The sequence below is a fragment of the Choristoneura fumiferana genome, chromosome 2 (genome assembly GCF_025370935.1).
Source record: "Choristoneura fumiferana chromosome 2, NRCan_CFum_1, whole genome shotgun sequence".
NCBI lineage: Eukaryota > Metazoa > Arthropoda > Insecta > Lepidoptera > Tortricidae > Choristoneura > Choristoneura fumiferana.
Genome location: NC_133473.1, coordinates 2850728 through 2871568, shown reverse-complemented (window position 1 = coordinate 2871568; position 20841 = coordinate 2850728). Strand labels below are relative to the sequence as shown.

General features: G+C 41.2%; 3 protein-coding genes across 3 annotated transcripts in view; all 3 read right to left on the bottom strand.

Annotated features, from left to right (window-relative positions):
* Nucleotides 1-574: 574 nt before the first annotated feature.
* LOC141445648 (uncharacterized) lies at nucleotides 575-3245 on the bottom strand. Its single transcript, XM_074111499.1, has 2 exons — nucleotides 1184-3245; nucleotides 575-802 (listed from the first exon to the last, which is right to left on the bottom strand). Exons 1-2 carry the CDS (start codon nucleotides 1786-1788, stop codon nucleotides 778-780), a joined length of 630 nt encoding a protein of 209 aa, XP_073967600.1. The 5' UTR covers nucleotides 1789-3245; the 3' UTR covers nucleotides 575-777.
* Nucleotides 3246-6511: 3266 nt separating this feature from the next.
* LOC141445647 (periodic tryptophan protein 2 homolog) overlaps nucleotides 6512-20841 on the bottom strand; it is a 55391-nt gene continuing 41061 nt past the window's right edge. Inside the window, 12 exon segments of the mRNA XM_074111498.1 lie at nucleotides 6512-6676; nucleotides 9604-9811; nucleotides 10749-10804; nucleotides 10806-10880; nucleotides 10882-10893; nucleotides 12099-12208; nucleotides 12729-12872; nucleotides 13360-13507; nucleotides 13619-13764; nucleotides 14452-14643; nucleotides 15708-15855; nucleotides 16836-16984. Coding sequence (XP_073967599.1) covers nucleotides 6550-6676; nucleotides 9604-9811; nucleotides 10749-10804; nucleotides 10806-10880; nucleotides 10882-10893; nucleotides 12099-12208; nucleotides 12729-12872; nucleotides 13360-13507; nucleotides 13619-13764; nucleotides 14452-14643; nucleotides 15708-15855; nucleotides 16836-16984 — 1515 coding nt within the window. The 3' untranslated portion in view covers nucleotides 6512-6549.
* Nucleotides 18721-20841, bottom strand: part of LOC141445368 (uncharacterized) — a 10273-nt gene continuing 8152 nt past the window's right edge. The window contains exons 2-4 of the mRNA XM_074111211.1: nucleotides 20630-20767; nucleotides 19189-19292; nucleotides 18721-18747 (exon numbers count right to left, since the gene is read on the bottom strand). Of these exons, the coding sequence (XP_073967312.1) occupies nucleotides 18721-18747; nucleotides 19189-19292; nucleotides 20630-20767 (269 nt within the window). The remainder of the gene's footprint in view (nucleotides 18748-19188; nucleotides 19293-20629; nucleotides 20768-20841) is intronic.

The following is a 20841-nucleotide window of genomic DNA, read 5'->3' as shown; positions in this document are numbered from 1 at the left end:
ACGGCAGACATGAATCTCTCCTGATCTTGACTTAATGCCCACCAGTGCTGTTGCCAACAAAATATTGTGGCTTTCTTCCTCTTCTTCACTTGACCTTACGTGTGCTACTACCTTCATTACTTCTTTGTTTGTTTGTACTGTCTTGTTTTCTTCCTTATCCACGGTTTGTTGTGAATATCTATGTAGAAGCGAATGATGCCGCCTCCCACATACTTGACATGAGGTTTTTTGCTTGCAATGAAATATCTTGTGATTTGGGATGAGGCAATTGAAACATAATCCATTGTTCTTCACGAAATTGTATCTGTCTTCCACTGATTGATTTCTGAATTGCTTACAATTGAAGATGTAGTGACTTTCCTTACAAAATGCACATTTTAATATTCTATTGATGTTATTATAATAATAATAATAATAATAAAACGTTTATTGCAGACCAGGGTCCATAGATTGTTAGTAACATGTAATCTCATTTAAAAGGGTTAGTAACACAAAGAAATAAAATTATCATCAAAATTAATAATCAAAATCAAAATAAAATACATCAAAATTACAATCAAAATTAAAGTCAAAATTAAAATTAATTTTTCTAATATTATTCAATTCTAATTCATTAGCTTATAAATACCGCCCCTGGAAGCCATATGAATGGAATTCCAGTGCTTAGCCATTGAACTAGCAGGGTTATCCGTCACCACGGCTAGGAGGCTGTTGGGGCCGCCGCGCACACGGCGCATCAGGGAGGCTACTCTCTTGCGCAGTATCGCTGCAAAGCCGTCAACGCGTGCCTCTGCAAACATACCTGCAAACATACCTGTTTATATTAGTTGTTACGTGAAATGTTTTCGAGTTAAATTGTTTTTGACATTTGTATACTGGTTCCACCATTTCTAAAGTCTGGAATCTTGTCTCTAGGAATGACTGCAATTGTTTAAAACTCGGGAGTTGTTTCACTTCATCTTCACTGATCTGTTGTTCCCAATGTTTGTGACTATCGGTGTCTAATTTCGATACGATGACATAGTTGACAATTGCATCCCAATGTATTGTAGGCAATCCCAGAAGTTTAAGTGCATTCATGCATTCAACAGATGTATCCAGAAGCTGTTTTAAGCCCGCGGCTGATTCATGCACTAACGTTTTCTGACCAAAGAATTTCTTAAAAATCGTATTTGCTATGTACCTTTTGTTGTCATACCGCCTCTTAAGTACCGACCAAGCTTCGTCATAGTTGTCCTCTGTGATCGAAAACTGCCGCAACAAAACTTCTGCATCTCCCTTTAAGCTGGCTTTAAGGTAATGCAGCTTTTGCACGTTTTGAAGTGACGTGTTTGTGTCTATGAGCACCGTAAATAAGTCGTGGAATGCTTGCCATTCGGCGTAGTTACCGCTGAAAGATGGTATTTGAATTTGGGGCAATTTAAGCTCGTTACATGATGACGATGACTTATTCGGTTGTGGTTGTGGCTGATCGGTATGTTTTGTATTTAATATCTGAAGTACATTTTTGAGATCACCTTTGTATATATAGTACCTCTCTTCAAGTGACTCAAAGACATTCTCAGTAAAGTACACCGATGATTTTGTATCTTCCTCAGTGGCATTTAGTATCAACTTCTCGTGTGTACTTTTGAAGTCCGTCCAATACGCTTCCAACGCCTCCAAACGACCTTGGCAATAGCCTACAGTTAGTCTTTCTTTAGGCGACTTTTTAAAGTTGATATGATCCTTTTCTACTTTTTGTAATAAGTCCACTTGAATTTTTATATAATTTTGTATTGATGCCATTTTTAATAGTATACCAGAATAATCTCAGCAATAATCAGTTTGCGTAATTTTGTATCGGAACTTACGTGTTTTTTCAGGAATGCCAATTTCAGAATTTCGAAGAATGTTAGATGTCAAATGTCAACCCGTTTGTCTTGAATTTCAATATTTTGATACAATAATATGATAGGAAACAAAATTAATAATTATTTTGATTATATGTATTTCATTACAAATATTACTCTCTCTTCTTTTCATAGGCCACTGTTGATCACAATTCTTAAAATCCTGGTCGATTGACCATGTTTAATGTTTAAATAATCTAAATTTTGTTGACCGAGGAAATGACAGTACAAATTGCTTTTTTGATGTGTTTTATTCGTTTTAAATCTTTGACAGTATCGTACATAAGAAAATAACGTAAAAAGGCTAAACACGCATGACCCACCGATGCTGTCCATCCTGTCTTCAAACCTTATCTTATCTACTCCCGCTCCACCACCAGACAATTACATTTAGAATTAATATTCATTTGACGTGGACTTGTGTGTGTGTGCGTGTGTGTGCGTGCGAGAGGTAAACAGTATGCAGTTTCCTAGTGTTTTCATTGCTTCACGTCTACTTTTGAGAAATCATGATATTATTCGTTGGAAGTGGGATGATATTCAGATAGTGAAAAACAATGTTATTAGTGGTTATCTATTATCTCTACTGGAGGCGGATGATTGTCAACCTTTAAACGCGGATCCTATCGGTGTTAAATGTGGAGGCGCCAGCTGTTTATGAAATGATTAGTAGCATTTTCGATGTTTTAGAAGATTGGCAGCATCCTTTTTTCATGATATTCGGAGGTTTTCCTGCGTATGCGTTAGGCTACACTAATGCATACAACGATGTGGATTGTTTGGTCCCCTCGAGTGTTAACTTGAAACGAGTTTTAGCTCGAAGCGGCTTTAGTAAAACCGTGTATGATGATAGACTGTCCATAGACGATATAGAAGAAAAATTCGAAGTATGGACAAATACAAATCTAAAAATCGATTTTATACTATTATTCGATGTTAAAAGAAGTTTTGCTAAGGATCGAGCTTTAAACGCGATTAAACACGTACATGAATACACCTATGTTGTGATGTGTTATATGTTACAATATCTTATAAAAAGTTCTGATAGTGTTCTGTGCATGAAAGGTGTGTTTTGGGGTAAGGGCATCGGTTTTGATGTTACCTATGGTATGAACCTGATTCGAGAGTCGCGACGACGTCTAGAACATTATGATCATCCTCATAGGTGTATAAGAGAACTAGGCTCTCGAGATCGTGCGATTAAGTACGTACGGCGGTGGACAGGGAAACATCAGAGGAATGTTCCCAAACTGGAAATATTAGTACTCATATTTTTATATCATAGAATATGATAAAGATATCATCACATAAACGATTCAGGGTTTAATATAGATATTCATAACATCAATGCGCTGTTTGATTCGACCCTCCTCCTATGATATTTTTAAAAATAAAACTCTACCACCGGTGAGACGATGATGATGATGATGATGATGATGATTATGATGAATTTTTAGAACTACATCGAAGAACCACTCATAACCCAGTGATGCTAATACTGATTTTTTTGGAACTACTACTTTCTATATTCATGCATGCAAACCGTGGGCGAAAGCTAGTTAGAACAAGAAGAAAAACAAGTAAAATCTTAATTTATTTTTCAACGCCTGATCAGGAGTTGAACCCGTGATCTCAGAGTCTTCAGTTTTAAATTATACCATCCATGTGGTGCAGTTAGAAATACCATTAGCGCATACTAGATAACGATATCCAACTGTAAACGTAAAGTTGTCATTTCTAAGTATGAACTTCTTAAAATCACCGTAAAATCAACCTTATGCTGTATAATATAGAGCTCTCACAGCTGTTTTATGCTCCCGATCTAGGATCGATGAACGTGGGACCTCGCCGGAAATCAGCCTGATACTTATTAACACTTTTTTCAACGCCTGATCAGGAGTCGAACCCGCGATCTCAGAGTCTCCAGTTTTAAATTATACCATCCGTGTGGTGCAGTTAGAAATACCATCGGCACATACTAGATAACGAAATCCAACTGTGGACGTAAAGTTGTCATTTCTAACCGTAAAATCAACCTTACGCTGTATAATATAGAGCTCTGACAGCTGTTTCATGTCCGATCTAGGATCGATGGTCGCGGGGCCTCGCCGGAAATCAGCCTGATACCGCGCATGATGTGGAGTCCGAGGTTGGACCGGAAGTCGGCCGCAAACCGCGATTCGGTGCTGGGTACTTATGACGTCAGCGAAATACTGCTCTGTGATTGGACACCGCTGAGCCAGAACTTCGATTCGATCCCGCGATCTCAGAGTCTCAACATCAACACATACTAGATAACGATATCCAACTGTAAACGTTAAGTTCTCATTTCTAAGTATGATTTTCTTAAAATCATCATAAAATCAACCATACACCGTATAATATAGAGCTCTCGCAGCTGTTTCATGCTCGATCTAGGATCGATGGACGCGAGACCTCACCAGAAATCAGCCTGATACTTATTAACACTTTTTTTCAACGCCTGATCAGGAGTCGAACCCGTGATCTCAGAGTCTTCAGTTTTAAATTATACCATCCGTGTGGTGCAGTTAGAAATACCATTAGCACATACTAGATAACGATATCCAACTGTAAACGTAAAGTTGTCATTTCTAAGTATGATCTTCTTAAAATCGCCGTAAAATCAACCTTATGCTGTATAATATAGAGCTCTCACAGCTGTTTTATGCCCGATCTAGGATCGATGGACGTGGGACCGCGCCGGAAATCAGCCTGATACTTATTAACACTTTTTTCAACGCCTGATCAGGAGTCGAACCCGCGATCTCAGAGTCTCCAGTTTTAAATTATACCATCCGTGTGGTGCAGTTAGAAATACCATCGGCACATACTAGATAACGAAATCCAACTGTGGACGTAAAGTTGTCATTTCTAACCGTAAAATCAACCTTACGCTGTATAATATAGAGCTCTGACAGCTGTTTCATGCCCGATCTAGGATCGATGGTCGCGGGCCTCGCCGGAAATCAGCCTGATACCGCATGATGTAGTCTAGTTGGACCGGAAGTCGGCCGCAAACCGCGATTCGGTGCTGGTACTTATGACGTCAGCGAAATATGCTCTGTGATTGGACACCGCTGAGCCAGAACTTCGATTCGATCCCGCGATCTCAGAGTCTCAACATCAACACATACTAGAACGATATCCAACTGTAAACTTAAGTTTCATTTCTAGTATGATTTTCTTAAAATCATCATAAAATCAACCATACACCGTAATAATATACAGCTCTCGCAGCTGTTTCATGCTCGATCTAGATCGCATGGACGCGAGACCTCACCAGAAATCAGCCTGATACTTATTAACACTTTTTTTCAACGCTTGATCAGGAGTCGAACCCGTGATCTCAGAGTCTTCAGTTTTAAAATTATACCATCCGTGTGGTGCAGTTAGAAATACCATTAGCACATACTAGATAATGATATCCAACTGTAAACATAAAGTTGCTATTTCTAAGTATGATCTTCTTAAAATCATCGTAAAATCAACCTTACGCTGTATAATATAGAGCTCTCGCAGCTGTTTTATGCCCCCGATCTAGGATCGATGCGTGCGGGACCTCGTCGGAAATCAGCCTGATACCACGTATCTATCTCTCTCTCTCTCTCTCTCTCTCACCCATACACACAGCTGCTCATGCTTTCTCTTTCTTACTCTCTCGATGGCGCCGCGCGTGATCATTGAACTAGCACAGTGGCGCCCTCACTCTTGTGGATTTTCTTGGAACTGATTTGCTCCACGCTCTGCTGGTCCAGCTCTTTTGCTCAGGTGGTGCCCTCTATGCGGATTATTTATGGAACCATACTACTAATACAGTGGCGCCCTCTATAAATACCCTAGCGGAATTTTTGGAACTACTTGGACTTTGAGCTAACTAAACACACAGTGGCGCCCTCTATAATACTCTTGCGGATTTTCTTGGAACTACAGATTTGCTCCACGCTCCACTGGTCCAGTTCTCTCAAAAACACACTACTCCCATGTCACTCTGACAGTTATGACGAATCCAATGATACCTTATATGTTAAAATCCGTCTTGCCGTTTAGGCTGCAGCGAGGACCAAAGAAATACACATACATACCCACATACATACAAACATACATAGGTACTTACATACATACATAAATACGCTTGGAAAACATAACCCTCCTTCGGGCAGTCGGGTAAAAAGGTGATAACTCGGAAATCGTTGATCAAAACTGAACCATGGCCTTCAACTAAACGTACAGTAATAGTTAGATACTTTGTCACTACTTTACATAACAATTTACATTGTTAGTGCTGTTTTGGTGGTCGCACGACTCAAGCAATTTCCTGTGTGACGTATGTAGCTAGAGGTACAGTCACGAACCAGGATTGTTGAGCCACTTGCCACTGTTCGTAATTTGGCCGTGTTATGCTATTCTGAGGCCGTATTGTCTAAAGCAGCGTTTCCACCAGAGACGTGCTAGGATGTATTTGCGAGGAATATGTTTCTACTGGGCGCTGGGACTAATGCCTAACTTTTACGGTAATCACCACTTATTAGTTAAGAAATGTTCACGGCAATTTTGCAAAATCCCAGTATTTCAATACAAATCTTTCAAGGCTGGTAATAAAACAAAATTTAGACTTATAAAAACTTTAATCAGTAAACTAATCAGAATCAGAGAGCGACCCTCGGCCGCTGGAGTTGGCTTCGAGCTCCATCGCCAGCTCTTGTTTCTGCGCGATGTCTCCCACAGTTTTGATGCAGCGGATGGTGTATTTGTTGAAGTCGCATCTGAAACAAAACAGGCAACAAATTACACATCGAGAAAGATTGCGCATCGGTCTTCAGAAAACGACATTTGGCTGTTCACGACGATTTCCGAACACTGGCCACCTTCCACCAATCATCGTATTTATTTATGTGACGTTTTATATCAAATAAATACTGCACCTTTAAACTTCGGATATCTATATAGAGCTGTTGCAACTACTAGAAAAAGGATAGTTTCCCTCTTTTACCTAATGATGCCATAGTACAATTTAAAGTTTTGAGGGGTTTCAACAACTCTTTATTATATATTTTCATCTAAATGCGTCCGTACTCTATTACACAAACAACGACTGACAAACGTCACATAAGTAGTGTGTGACAACGCTCTACGAAGCCGAAATTAGCCGAGTCTCCAAAGACCGATGTGCAATCTTTACGGCCGGGTACTGTAATATGATGATTTTGTTACAGCCAGTGCTGAATGGATGCAGATTCAATACAAGTAGAAAATTCATAAAAATATAAAATAAGTTCATCAGTTACTTTCAAAATACATTTTTCTTTTGTCATCATCGTCATCATACCGGCCGTAGGACGTCCACTGCTGGACACAGGCCTTCCCTGTAGACCTCCATTTGCTTCGTATGGAAGCAGCCTGCATCTACCGTGAACCCGCGGCACTTAGGTACTAAATAGATAATTGTTTAAAACAGCCTGACCGAATCTAGAATCGTAAAGCCTATTCTAGATTCGGCCAGGGGGTTCCACTGGGCGGAGCGCGTCGCATTTTACGCTTACCGCTTAGTTCAACTACTATCATCATCATCAGGTATTAAGCTTAACTTCCAACACTCCTAAGTATTTTATCACTGCTTGGAGCAGTTGAAAAAAAAATTGATTCCAGCAAAAAGTTGTTTCAAGAATTTCTGTGAAATCAAAACGTACAGGGTGCTTCTAGCTGCCCTAGAAACTTGAAATTTGGTATATTTTATATAGGATGAGCCGAATATTAGGTAGACGACCAGATGGCCCAGTGGTTAGAGAACCTGACTACGAAGCTTGAGGTCCCGGGTTCGATTCCCGTGTCGGGGCAGATATTTGTATGAAAAATACGAATGTTTGTTCTCGGGTCTTGGGTGTTTAATATGTATTTAAGTATGTATCTATCTATATAATTATATTTATCCGTTGCTTAGTACCCATAACACAAGCTTTGCTAAGGTTACTTTGGGACTAGGTCAATTGGTGTGAATTGTCCCGTGATATTTATTTATTTATTACCCGACTGCGAGGAAGCAGGGTTATGTGTTTAATTTTTGCATACAGTTTTTCTATCGTCTGGTTAAGTGATCGCGCTGAGAATGCCTCGACCTTGTATCACACGAGATATAACGACAATCCATCAAACGATACATCTTGATACCGCTCGATAGAGATAATGTGTCACCTGTACACATGGTTACGCGTGCCGATAACGTATCACTGTACCTACCTATATTCCGAGACGACCGGATGGCCAAGTGATTAGAGAACCTGACTGCGAAGCTTGAGGTCTCGGGTAAGATTCCCGACCGGGCCAGATATTTGTATGAATAATACGAATGTTTGTTCTCTGCTCGTGGATATTTAATATATGTATTTAAGTATGTATTTATCTATATACATAAGTAAGTATGTAGTAGTAAGTATGTGTATGTATGTAAGTATGTACGTTGCTTAGTATCCATACTACAAGCTTTGCCCGCGGGCCGCAACTTAACGACCACTGCTGTAACCGCTTCCAACCGAAGCAACTGGAGATCTATGGCCTATGTCCAACAGTGGACGTCCTACGGCTGAGATGATGAGAGATCTAAACTGGGTTTTATAGAAGAAGAAATCCATCATTATAAGTTTGATGGCGTTCCACATTAAACTCAAGAGGGTGCCCTTAGTGACCCATATTTTATGGCCACTAAAGTTTTACGGGACCATTTTGCGCGAGGCGTGCGTGATCCCACAAATTCTTACGACTCACTGGATCTGCTTCATAGTTCTTGTAGTGTAACGAGTCGTTAACATACAAATCTAAGAGGGTGTAGGAATATTTAGAACTCCTTTTTAGGGTTCCGTACCCAAAGGGTGCCAACGGAACCCTATTATTGAGGCTCCGCTGTCTGTCTGTCACAGGGCTCTATCTCTTGAGTCGTAATTTATACACTTGAAATTATCACAGATTATGTATTACTGTGGCCGCTGTAACAACAAATACTAAAAACAGAACAAAATAAATATTTAAGGGGGCTTCTATAACAAACTTGTTTTTTTTGCTAATGTCTAATGTTGTATAGATAATGGTACGGAACCCTTCGTGCGCGAGTCCGACTCGCACTTGCCGGTTTTTTGATATTTGGTATGATTTTAATGAATAATAACCTAACCAACAAACAGTTGGAAAACCCCCGACTTTGTCACTTCAAAGTTCAATATCTCAAAAACGGCTGAACCGATTTTGATAAAACATGTCTAAGAACCATCGCTAAAAAACCTGCTTTCAAATAAAAATCGCATTCAAATCGGTTTACCCGTTTAAGAGCTACGCTGCCACAGACAGACACACATAGCGGTCAAACTTATAACACGCCTCTTTTTTCATCGGGGGTTAAAAAACATGGATATTTTAAACTATTCTGCTACTATTACGAGTATTCCTTTCTATTGTATACTCTTTCTATTATCTATAAAAAAAAGTTATTCAGCGAATTTCATCCTTGCTTCACTAAAGCGACGGAATACCACACCCTGCTACCAGAAGTCGGAGTCCAGGAACATTTGCTTATGCTTAGCCGGCACTTGCAGTAAGGCTCCGTATCCACCAGAGATGTGCGAGCATTCATCAACCAATAGGAACGCTCCATTTACCTAAGACGAAACACAGCCTTAAAGTGAAAATTGATGGCCATACTTACATCTTACTCAACTGCGAATACTTGACAGTCAGTGCCTTCTCCAGCGCTAGCAGCACGTTCTGCGGGAACTTGCACTTCTTAACTGTCACTACAGCCTTAGTCCAGAGCAGCAGATGCTCTAGGTGAGGGCTCTCTTCGATGAGGCGCGCGATGGAGGCCAGAAGGCGGTCGGTGTAGTCGTCATCGAGCGACGTCACTGTTAGCTCGACTGTGGAAGAAAATGTTGGTTGTAGACAACCTTTAAATAATAATAGATAACGATGGCACCCTACAAATAAATAATATTATAACTCAGAACAAATTCCACACAAAAAGTGGCCATACCTTTAACCATAACCTAAACAACAACAAAATTTTGCCACCATTGCATTGTATGTAGAATCAAATACTGACCGAAACTAATCCAAACACGACATATCTGCTATGGTTTTATCAAGAGTTTACCTACTAGTGTTCTGGATATCCTGGCTGCAGCATCAGGCCGAGAATTCCATAATCTTGCATAGTTATATAGCATATATGGATGTTTCAAATTTTAGGTCCCCAATATGTTTGGAAGTAAAGTAAATACCCGTTATGCGTCTAAGATTCCTACCGCAGCGAACAAAAGAGCTAATTGATCTTGAAACGGTTGAACCGATTTTGATAAAACATGTCTAAGAACCATCGCTAGAAAACCTGGTTTCGAATAAAAAAAGCCGCATTCAAATCGGTCCACCCGTTTAAGAGCTACGGTGCCAGAGACAGACATACATACACACAGACACACGTAACGGTCAAACTTATAACACCCCTCTTTTTGCGTCGGGTATTAAAAACGACTTATGATTCAAATACGAATCATTTTCGATGTGCAAATAGACGTGCTTTTTGATTGGTTAAAATTCAGAAAGGAAGCAGGGAGATGTCAGTCAAATGACGCGCAGAACATGCTTTTAAGCCCCGCCTACTAGGACACGGAAGGCTATTTTTACAACGCAGTTACAATTCCCGACTTATTATTTATTCGTAGATGGCACCCGAATTTTCAATCAACTAATATATTGAATGTGAACCATTTTGTCTATCCATTTCGATTATCCACAGATGCAGTAGGTCAAACCACCAAGCCAACACGGCTTCACCAACATGCAAGTCAGTTTAACTCACTGTCGGAACTAGGCACCCTTCGACGCACTCCCTGATGATGGTGTGCTCGTTAGCTGAACGCGCTGACCAGCGCCGGGCCCCACGCGCCTCCGCCAGCGTGTTTGACAGCCGCCGCTGTAGAATCCGCCCAAACGGTATGGCCTGCAAATAGATTAGACAGGCATAATTTCGTACCGGTCTCGTAGACTCGTTACGAATGCGCATTCAAATTTAAGAGCGTAAAAAATTAGTCAATCCGAGTCGACAACTTGTTGGCGGAAAATCGGATTATCGAGTATTTTCAATATAAGTACTACATTACTGACTAAGTATATAATGGCGTTGCGAAGTAATACATTCGACAGTCTCACAAAATGGCGTTAGTTCACGCCATCACGTGTCAAGGTGTCAGTCACAGGTTTGCATTTCGTTCTCCATTGTAACCTTTAAGGGCCCCAACACACGGTACGATTCGTCAATTTCATCAGATCGATCGTACAGACGAATCGTACGTATATGGGCCTTTAGTCTAATTTCTTGATTATGAGACAGAGACATCATAATTATTTGGCAAATAAGATTTAGGGAGAAATATCTACGGTGAAATACCGATGCGTAGGTTAGCTGTGAAGACGTTTGGGATAATTTAGCTGACAGTCTTTACACTGGCAAAAAAAATTTTCAAACATATTATTATGAGTCTATTTTACCCAGCACAGCCGGGTTTCATCTAGTTAATATATTGACCCGGATAACTCACGTCTTAAATCGAGTTCAAAATAGACAGGCGTATATTACAGGACACCCATTCAATCATTATTAGACCCGCTTGTCACATTTATTATATGAATATCGTAATTAATTCATTTGAGGGTATAGTAAGAGAATAAGGATGATAATGAGAAAGATATTTAGAATGAGGATGAGAATGAGACTGAGAATTAGAATGAGCTTCAGAATTAGAAATAAGTTGACAATGAGACTGAGAAATGGGTTGACAATGAGTTTGAAAATGAGACAGGGACCGAGAATGAGACTGAGAATAAAGATGACAATGGTAATGGGTGTTAGAATGAAGATGAGGGTGAGGACGAGAATGAAAATAAGAAGCTAAGAATCCCGTAAGGGTCATACTGAAAACCAGCGCTGCGGCTTTCTGTAGCAATACGCTGAGTTATGGCCCTTTTTACTTCATTCGGCACAATGTTTATTTTATTTTCTCTCTTCGTGCCTAATTAATAAGATTGTAGAAGATTTGTCTGTTTTTAGCTGTAATTTTATTTATTTTTGTTGTGCCGAATTTAGGTAAACAAATTTATTCTTTTTCTTTCTTTCTTTCATAATCATATCTTGCCATAATTTCTTACCTAAAAGTACCATCGATGCCCGCATTCTGGCTATACACGAAGAGGCCCTCCGTAGCGGCGCATGCAAAGTTCTCCCCCGTCGGCGAGAAACGCACGCAATGAACCCGTACCTAAAAAAAAAACAATCTTAACTACTTTTATAAATTCTACTAAAACAAGAACATAAAAGAAAATGAAACGTTTTTTAACAGCTTCAAATTTTTTCGGTTGTTTAATTTATGTACAGTCACCAGCATTAATATCTGCCGCAGTGGAGCTTGCAAAAATATCTGACACGTCCTTCCGGCCCTAGAAATAGAGTCGTATCAAATATTTATGCACGCTTGTTGTGTCAGATATTGGTGCTGGTGACTGTACCTAATGTTTAACTACTAAAGTGAGTGTTTTAGTTGTGCTTAGTGCAAAGTAATTCACTGAACATTAGTGCTATTAGTGTTAAAAAGTAGGGTTCGCTAGTTAAATTTTGGATTAACGAAAAAAACAACATTCACATTACTGGTTCTTGTCCATGACTGGTGCTACCAAGCCTCTGTATTGGTGTTCAATAAAGAGTCATTTTATTGTATAGTATTATATCGTAACTTATCGTATCTTATTTTATTGTATCGTATCGTATCGTACTGCACTGACCTCAGGTTTCACTTTCCTGTCGGCCATGTCTCCGTCCCTGACGCCCGGCAGCCTGATACTGACGTCGCCGCCCTCCAGCGCCGTCCGGTCTTCCACCAGCGCCATGTTGCCGAACTCTGTCATCAGACGGCGGTTCACGAAGTCCTGGGGGCAGAAGGGTCGTTGAAAAAGGGGGAGAGCGAGACAATAAAGGTTATATATCTAAGGAGGGCGCCACTTTCTTCCACTTTTCTCGTAACTGGGTCAAAATTATTTTCGTTGTCTTGTTTTTTCTCCTCTTGTTCCTGTGTCACATCTAATAAAAAGTGACACTTAATATTTTTCAAACCTATGTGTCTGAAAAACCTGTACAACGATACCCCACGGGTTTAGACGAGAAAAAAATCACTATACTTGTAGGGGAATGCTACCATAACAACTTATTTTTTCCTGGTGTATATTTTTACGATTACGTTTTGGGTTGGTTCATCGGATTCCCGGTGATCCAGTTAGTAGGACACCTCTGGCACGTAAACTCACAGGAGGTCCTTTCAATTCCGTCCGGCGATTTGAAAATCTTTTTCTTTTTAACAGACTTCTAAGAAGGAGGAGTCTATGTTCGACTGTATGTATTTTTTTAGTATGTACGTACATTAATGGCGTCCAGAGACCTGTTCTGCGTGATGACGAACTTCTTAATGAGCACCGCCTCCCGTACGCTGTACAAACACACGTGCTTCGAGTTGCCAGCGCCGAGGATACACGTGCCGTCCGCGGAGTAGCATATCGTAGTGAACGCCCTGGAATAATAATATTCAAATATTAGTTAGTCCAAAAATAAGTTGACAAATATTGCATCTATTATGATTGGTTTTTGGAGTTTTTTTACTGAAAGCAATAAATACACTTACTTAGTCTTGAGCATTTTCTTGGCGGTGATGAGGTCTTTGTCCCCGCGGCCGGCTCCCAGGTCGGTGCGTCCCTCCACGCTGCCCGTCTGGTCGCTCGTCGTCGGGTCGAAGAATGTTATGTTGCCGTCCAGAGTTGATACTGCGATCTGAGAGAAAGAAAGAAAATACATTTATTTACAACACAAGACAACAATATTATTAAGTTTTTTTATCACAAATTCTATTATCATCATCTTCCCAGCCGGCCAGGCACAAGACTTTCAGAATAACCCTCTTATTAGGTCGTAGTTCCCACCACAGATATAGATTACACTAGATAACGCAAACACCGTGTCACTTTTTTATATCTACTGTGACGTCTCAAGAGCGAATTAGCGATGTGAATTCCCCGATGTCCGCGCAAAATCGATTCAAATGCGCCGCCCGCCCGCGCCGTGGGGCTCGAGTCAGTCACTAGTCATGATTAGACAGTTAGCGGTCAGTCTTTGTATGGGGCCAACCCTGACGTTAGGTCGGGGTTCGGACACGCGAAGTAGATGCATTTGCGTAATCTAGTGTAATCTATATCTGTGGTTCCCACGAAGAAAATTTCTCTAATCAAAGGCAGTTCACATTTTTCAGCTCCATTCCCCACTATACCCGCGCGAAGTGACGGTGAACATCGCATTTCAATTCGTCGCTGAGTTTAAAATAACTAAGCATACAGATGGCCGGAAATGACTTTATTTTAGGGGTCATTCAAGTATTACGTAAGCAGAATTTTAATGATTTTAACAGTTTACCTCTTTGTTAGTATAAAAGAGACAAGAAGAGATTATTTGTTTCCCCCTTACCTCCTCCCCATCAGGTCTGAAAGCAACTTGCAGCGCGTCCGAGTTGAGCTGTATAGTTTCGCTCTCGGAGCTGTTCTCGATGCAGTTCCAGAGACGGACTGTCTTGTCCCAACTAGCTGACGCCAAGCGGGTGCTGGCCAGAGCAGGGTTGAAAGCCAAGCTGGATACTGGGGCCTCGTGGCCGCCCAACACCTGGAGAAAACAAAACAAATTTATATAAGTACACCGTGTTATCTTTGATTTCCGTTAACTTTAAGGGGACAATCTACGACAACGTCATAGTTTGAAAGTAGTGTCTGGTGGTGACTACTACGTCTAGGAGTTTCCCAAACTTGACGGACCACAGAAATATCTCGAAAACACCTATCCAGAGCCACGCCGCTAACCTGTACCAGGCTGGTGAACTTATAATACATCCAACAGTTTCCCAAGCTAGACGGACAACAGAAACATCTCCAAGACGTCCTGTTCAGAGCCACGTAGCTAAACTGCACAAGGCTTGGTGACGTCACCGTTAGAAAGTCGCATCTGGTGGTGTTTACTTACGTCTAGGAGTTTCCCAAACTTGACGGACCACAAGAATTATCTAAAAAACGTCTTGTTCAGAGCCACGCAGCTAAATTGCACGAGGCTTGGTGACGCCAGCGCAGTATCTGGTACACTTACGTCCAGGAGTTTCCCGAACTTGACGGACCACAGAAATATCTCGAAGACGACCTGTTCGGGGCCACGCAGCTAAACTGCACGAGGCTTGGCTTGGTGGCAGGGGCTCCCCAGTACCAGCTTCTCTCTCTGGACCGCATTCAACGTAGAGCGACTCGAATAGCCAACGAATTTCTGATCGACTTGACTCCTTGGCGCTGCGTAGATGTAACTTCACTGTGCATCCTCTATCGCGTGTAACGGGGAGTGCTCCGAGGATTTATTCGGATTGATCCCTGCCGCATCCTTCCGCCACCGCCCTACGCGACAACACTTCCATCTTCACCACATAGATGGTTGGCAGTCTTCTACTGTGCGTTTTTCCAGAAATTTCCTGCCTCGCACAGCAAAGCTCTGGAATGAACTATCGCCTGCGGTATTCCCGGACCGATGCGACCTTCAAGCTTTCAAAAAAAGAGCGTACTCCTACCTAAAAGGCCGGCAACGCACTTGTGACTCTTCTGGTGTTGCAGGTGTCCATGGGCGATGGTAATCGTTTACCTTCAGGCGATCCGTTTGCTCGTTTTCCCCCTATACCATAAACAAAAACTTACGTCCAGGAGTTTCCCAAACTTGATGGACCAGAGGAATATCTCGAAGACGTCCTGGCCGCCCGCCGCGCACAGCTCGCTGCTGGAGTCCAGAGCCACGCAACTGAACTGCACGAGACTTGGTGACGTCAGAGTTCGGAAGTTGCGGTATCTGATGATAATGTTTTGGATAAGACAATATGATTGATTGATTGATTCAAGCGTTAGTTATTGCAGGTGGTAGGACCTTGTGGAAGGTCCGCCCGGATTGCTACCACCATCTTGCTCGCTAATCCTGCCGTGAAGCAGCAGTGCTTGCACTGTTGTATTTCGGCGTGGAGAGTAAGACAGCCGGTGAAATTACTGACACTTGAGGTATCCCATCTTAAGCCTCTAGGTTGGCAACGCATCTGCAATACCCCTGGTGTTGCAGATGTTTATGGGCGGTGGTGATGTCTTACCATCAGGAGACCCACTTGCTCGTTTTCCATCCAGTCGAATACAAAAAAAATAGTTAGGAGGTCCATATAAATCAACTAAATCAATAAAAAAAAAACTAATTCTTATCAATGAACTACCTTATCCTCTCGAGGTCCACCGAATAGGTACTTAAAAAAATTGATTCGGGATAAAGTCAAAATGCCCTGAGGTAAAATAATTAATTCCCTTGAGCTTCTTGTGTACATTCTATTGCACGTTTGGGCTATCACAGGAGCAGGACAGCTATGTTTGTACGACATAATGTGTTTCCATGTTTCACATTGCAGTACTGAAATACTGTGTAAAATATGTTATTTAATCGGCACCAATTTTTTTTTTATTCATTAACCCCCTTTTTGACCATCCATTGATTAAATTTATTTGACGGATAAATGTGATGCCGTCTGTGTTATGTTAGCGTAGCAGGGCATATCTCCCTTGTTTGTATGATCTGAGGGTGAAACCCTTACCCCCTTATTCATAAACGACAATCAAACCTGTTTTAGTTAAAATGCCGCTAAAATTCGTTTGTCCTTATCTGTCACTTCGACATTTGCATTTGTTAGAAAGGGACAAAGCATTTGTTAGTTAACATAGGCTTGTTAAGTTTTATGAATAAGGGGGTCAGAGTCTGGCGTGGTGTTCCAAGTTTTATTCGAGATCCAAACTCACCTAGTCAAATCATAACATCGCACAGTGCCATCTAGCGAGCTGGACACAAAGAACTTCTTGTTCGCGCTAAACGTGACGCCAGTGACTGTGGAAGAGTGCTCGTTGAATGTCACGAAACAAAAGCCCGTCGTTGTGTTCCATACCTTCACCTGAAATAAGAAACAGTTTGAAAATGGTAACTGCCTACAGCACCGAAAACTATCTTTGGAGAATAAATACCATAAGAAAGGGAAGTCGGTGTCGCGCCGTACGTGTGAGCTAACTTTGGGGGCGGCAGGCGTAAGCTTGCCTTCGGAATCCAAAAGATTAATGGTTACTGGAGCTGAAATGTATATTTCAGATTTTTTTTTTTATTTATGACGGTGGAAGCATTCTACACTTCCACTAAACGTAGATATAGTTACAGTACCTGGGCGAGCGAGCTTTGCTCGCGCTAAAAACTCGATAATAAACGTTTTCCCAGAGATAAGACCAAGCTAGATCGATTTGTCATCCCCAAAAACCCCCACATACCAAATTTCATCAAAATCGTTGGTGCCATTTCCAAGAATTGCTCGTTTAAAGGTATTAGATAGATGTTTAGTTTTAGTTTGGTACCTAAGGGACCCCATACATCCCTGTATTATTATTGTTCTTTTCATGTAATTTCTTTCTTTAATTTTATATTGTATGTGTATAATGTTTAGAAGTATTTTATTTTGAAAAAAAATACTTATAGCCAAGTTTCTTTGGCATTCTTTTGGGCAATGATGATGCTTTTGGAAAATGACGTGTAAAAGTGCCCATTGCAGCCTATTTACTGAAAAAATGATTTGAATTTGAATATCAGAAGGTCAAGAGGATAGCTCGTAAGGGGGATGAGTGGAAGATATTCCACCGACAACAGTGTAACTCTAAAGTGATAGACAGAGAGACACTTACAATAAGACCATTGCGGCAAGGCCAAACATGGCAAAGTTACGTAATTCGTCAGACTGCGTATAGGTATTTCACTTAAGGTAAACGTCCACTTGTCGGTATCGTACGCATCGGACGCATCGCACGCAACGGATCGTAGTATTCTTTGTATAGAAACTCATATAAGTGCGTCCACCTGTCCGCATCGTAAGCATCGCACATTTCTATAGCAACAAATCCGATACGTCCGAAGCGTACGATGCGGATCAGTGGACGCCTACCTTTAGACGTAGACTCTACTAATACTTGATTTTTAGGGTTCCGTACCCAAAGGGTAAAATCGGAAACCCTATTACTAAGACTTCGCTGTCCATCCGTCCGTCCGTCTGTCACCAGGCTTTATCTCATGAACCGTGATAGTTAGACGGTTGAAATTTTTACAGATTATAACTGTTGCCGCTATGCTATAACAACAAATACTAATAACAGAATATAAAATAAATATTTAAGGGGGGCTCCCATACAACAAACGCTATTTTTTTGCCGTTTTTTGCTTATGTCTAACGAATGTTGTATAGATGGTACCGAACCCTTCGTGCGCAAGTTCGACTCGCACTTGGCCGGTTTTTATAGATACGGCGGTCATCTTGTATGTTTTGACGTACCTACAAATTCATACGGAACCTCCGTTGCGTGTGTCCGACTCGCACTTATTTTAGTCACCTTTTAGTTACCTCGTTGAGTTTCTTGCCGGCTTCTTCTCAACAGAGGTTTTTCCGAACCGGCGGTAGATTATTTTTGACATTCACAAGTGCTTGTTATAGCCTAAATTGAATAAAGATATTTTGATTTTGACTTTGACTTTGAGTCATAATTTCGTTTAAGTCTGTCCAAGTCAAACGCGCATGAACCACCACATAACGTAATAATAACGTAACGTAACGTAACGTAACGTAACATAATAACTAACATTCATTGCGATCACGCTTCAGTCCCGTTTGTTGTCGATTTTGTCCTGCGACAAAGGCAGCAAGACAAGTTTATATTGTTTGGTTTAAAAGTGTGCCTCTGCCGTGATTTCACGACATAAAATCGCGCTGATTTGTTTCGCTTTCACAAGTTTTTTTTGTTAAAAATATTTTTTATAATAAATAAATACTTTGGCGATCGGATAGTTAAGTGGTTAGAGTACCTGGACTACGAAGCTTGAAGGCTCAGGTTAGACCCCCGGTCGGAACAGATATTTGTATGAATGATACGAATGTTTGCTCTCTGGTCTTGGACTTCTAAATATTGTATTTTAAATTAAAGTATGTATCTTCTAATATATAAAATTCTTGTGTCACAGCGTTTGTGAACTCCTCCGAAACGGCTTGACCGATTTTTATGTTTTTTTGTGTATTGTACATTGCCACGAACAGAAAGCGGTTTCGCGCCTTTATGCCAATCGTCGTACCTTTCCGTCGTACCCGCCGGTTACGATGTAGAGGCCATCGGGGGAGTAAGCGAGACAGGTCATGTCTAGCGAGTGCCCTTGCTGCTTCATTACGTATTGCTCACCTGAAACAAAAAATATTACAGTAACCTAACCTAATCTACTGCATTTTGTAAGGACAACCATAATGTTTTGTGGCAAACGTTACTATGAAAAATTTAATGATATATTTTCAATGTTACTGGAAACACGAGTATTAAACAGTTTTAGGTTGGCAGAACTTTTTTCTCTTCCACTTCCGCTTCATTGGTAGTCACAACTTAACATCTCTCTCGTGTGTTACAATTTTCCTCCTTGATTGTACAATGTTGTTTGCTGACTAATTAAAATTAAAATTCAGTGAGCAGCTGATCTTTCTTTACCCTCTACAGTGTACAGTCCACGGCCAAACATTTAATTTAGCGACGAAATGTAGTTAAAGTACTTTCATTGTAGCATGGTGCGGTGACTCGTCCAAGACGAGAGGCGGCGAGTCAGTCGACCAGTCCATAAAATCAATAATGTATTTCTGGAAGCAATAAAGCATAGGGTCAATTCCGAATATTGCGCCCTTGTGCTGGAATTGATAAGTGCTTTCCAGATGAGGCGATTTACGCACGAGTAGGCTAAACGCGTTTCATTTTTATATTGCGTCCAATGACGCGTTTTTTGTGCGTAATAACTAAATAACTACAATAAATAGCTTAAAGTCTAATACGTCCACTCGCCATGGAGTTACGCGTCATATTGGACGCAGAAATATCGCTGGGTATTCAACTCGCGCGCTTGCGGTAGTAAACGAACAAAGTCGAGAGTCATGCTCAATGCACACGATTACGCGCGCAGTTGGCGAAACGCGCAGATATTGGACGGGATATATTAGCCCCAGTATGGGAACGCGCGAGTCCACTCGCAGAATGCCTCATCTTGACATCTGGACAAGCTCTAATGCATGTCTATTGGTGGAAGCGTTCGTGCCGGCTCTCGCCGAGCACAGTCCGAGTCAGGGCGAAGCATGTAAAAAAACTGGCCAGTGCGTGTCAGACTCGCTCACCGAGGGTTCCGTACAAATTTGTAGGTATTTATGAATAGTCCAGTCCAAATTTCATAGTTCCAGTCAACGGAAAATACAGCTAAAAATTTTGATTTCCTTGAGAGTGTCGAAATATAGGTTTTTTGCGGCATAAACGGCAGCAACTTTGAAATTCGATTTGTTTCACAGGTTCTAGGGGTTGTAGAGTTGAGTATAATAGTTTAATTTTCCACTCGAATCTCCACGCGTTCCCGAGATAAAGAGTCTTGGCAGACCATCGGTCGGATGGACAAAAGTGATCCTGTATGGGTTCCGTTTTTTTCTTTTGAGGCACGAAACTCCTAAAAAGTAGCTACACTTACTCTCTGCCACTCCAAACTAGCAGCTGACCGATGTTGGGGCACCCGAACGCGATCCAGTCGCCGCGCCGATATCGAACGGGAATGATCCGGTGTTCCGATATACTCAGCGTGTGGACCAAATTCACATCTGGCATCTCGTGCAGGAAGAATATGCCGTTCGTGAAACCTGGTAAGTTAAAGGGTGTTAGTTGTAACCAGATATAGATTACACTAGATAACGCAAAAACCTCAATCTGTATT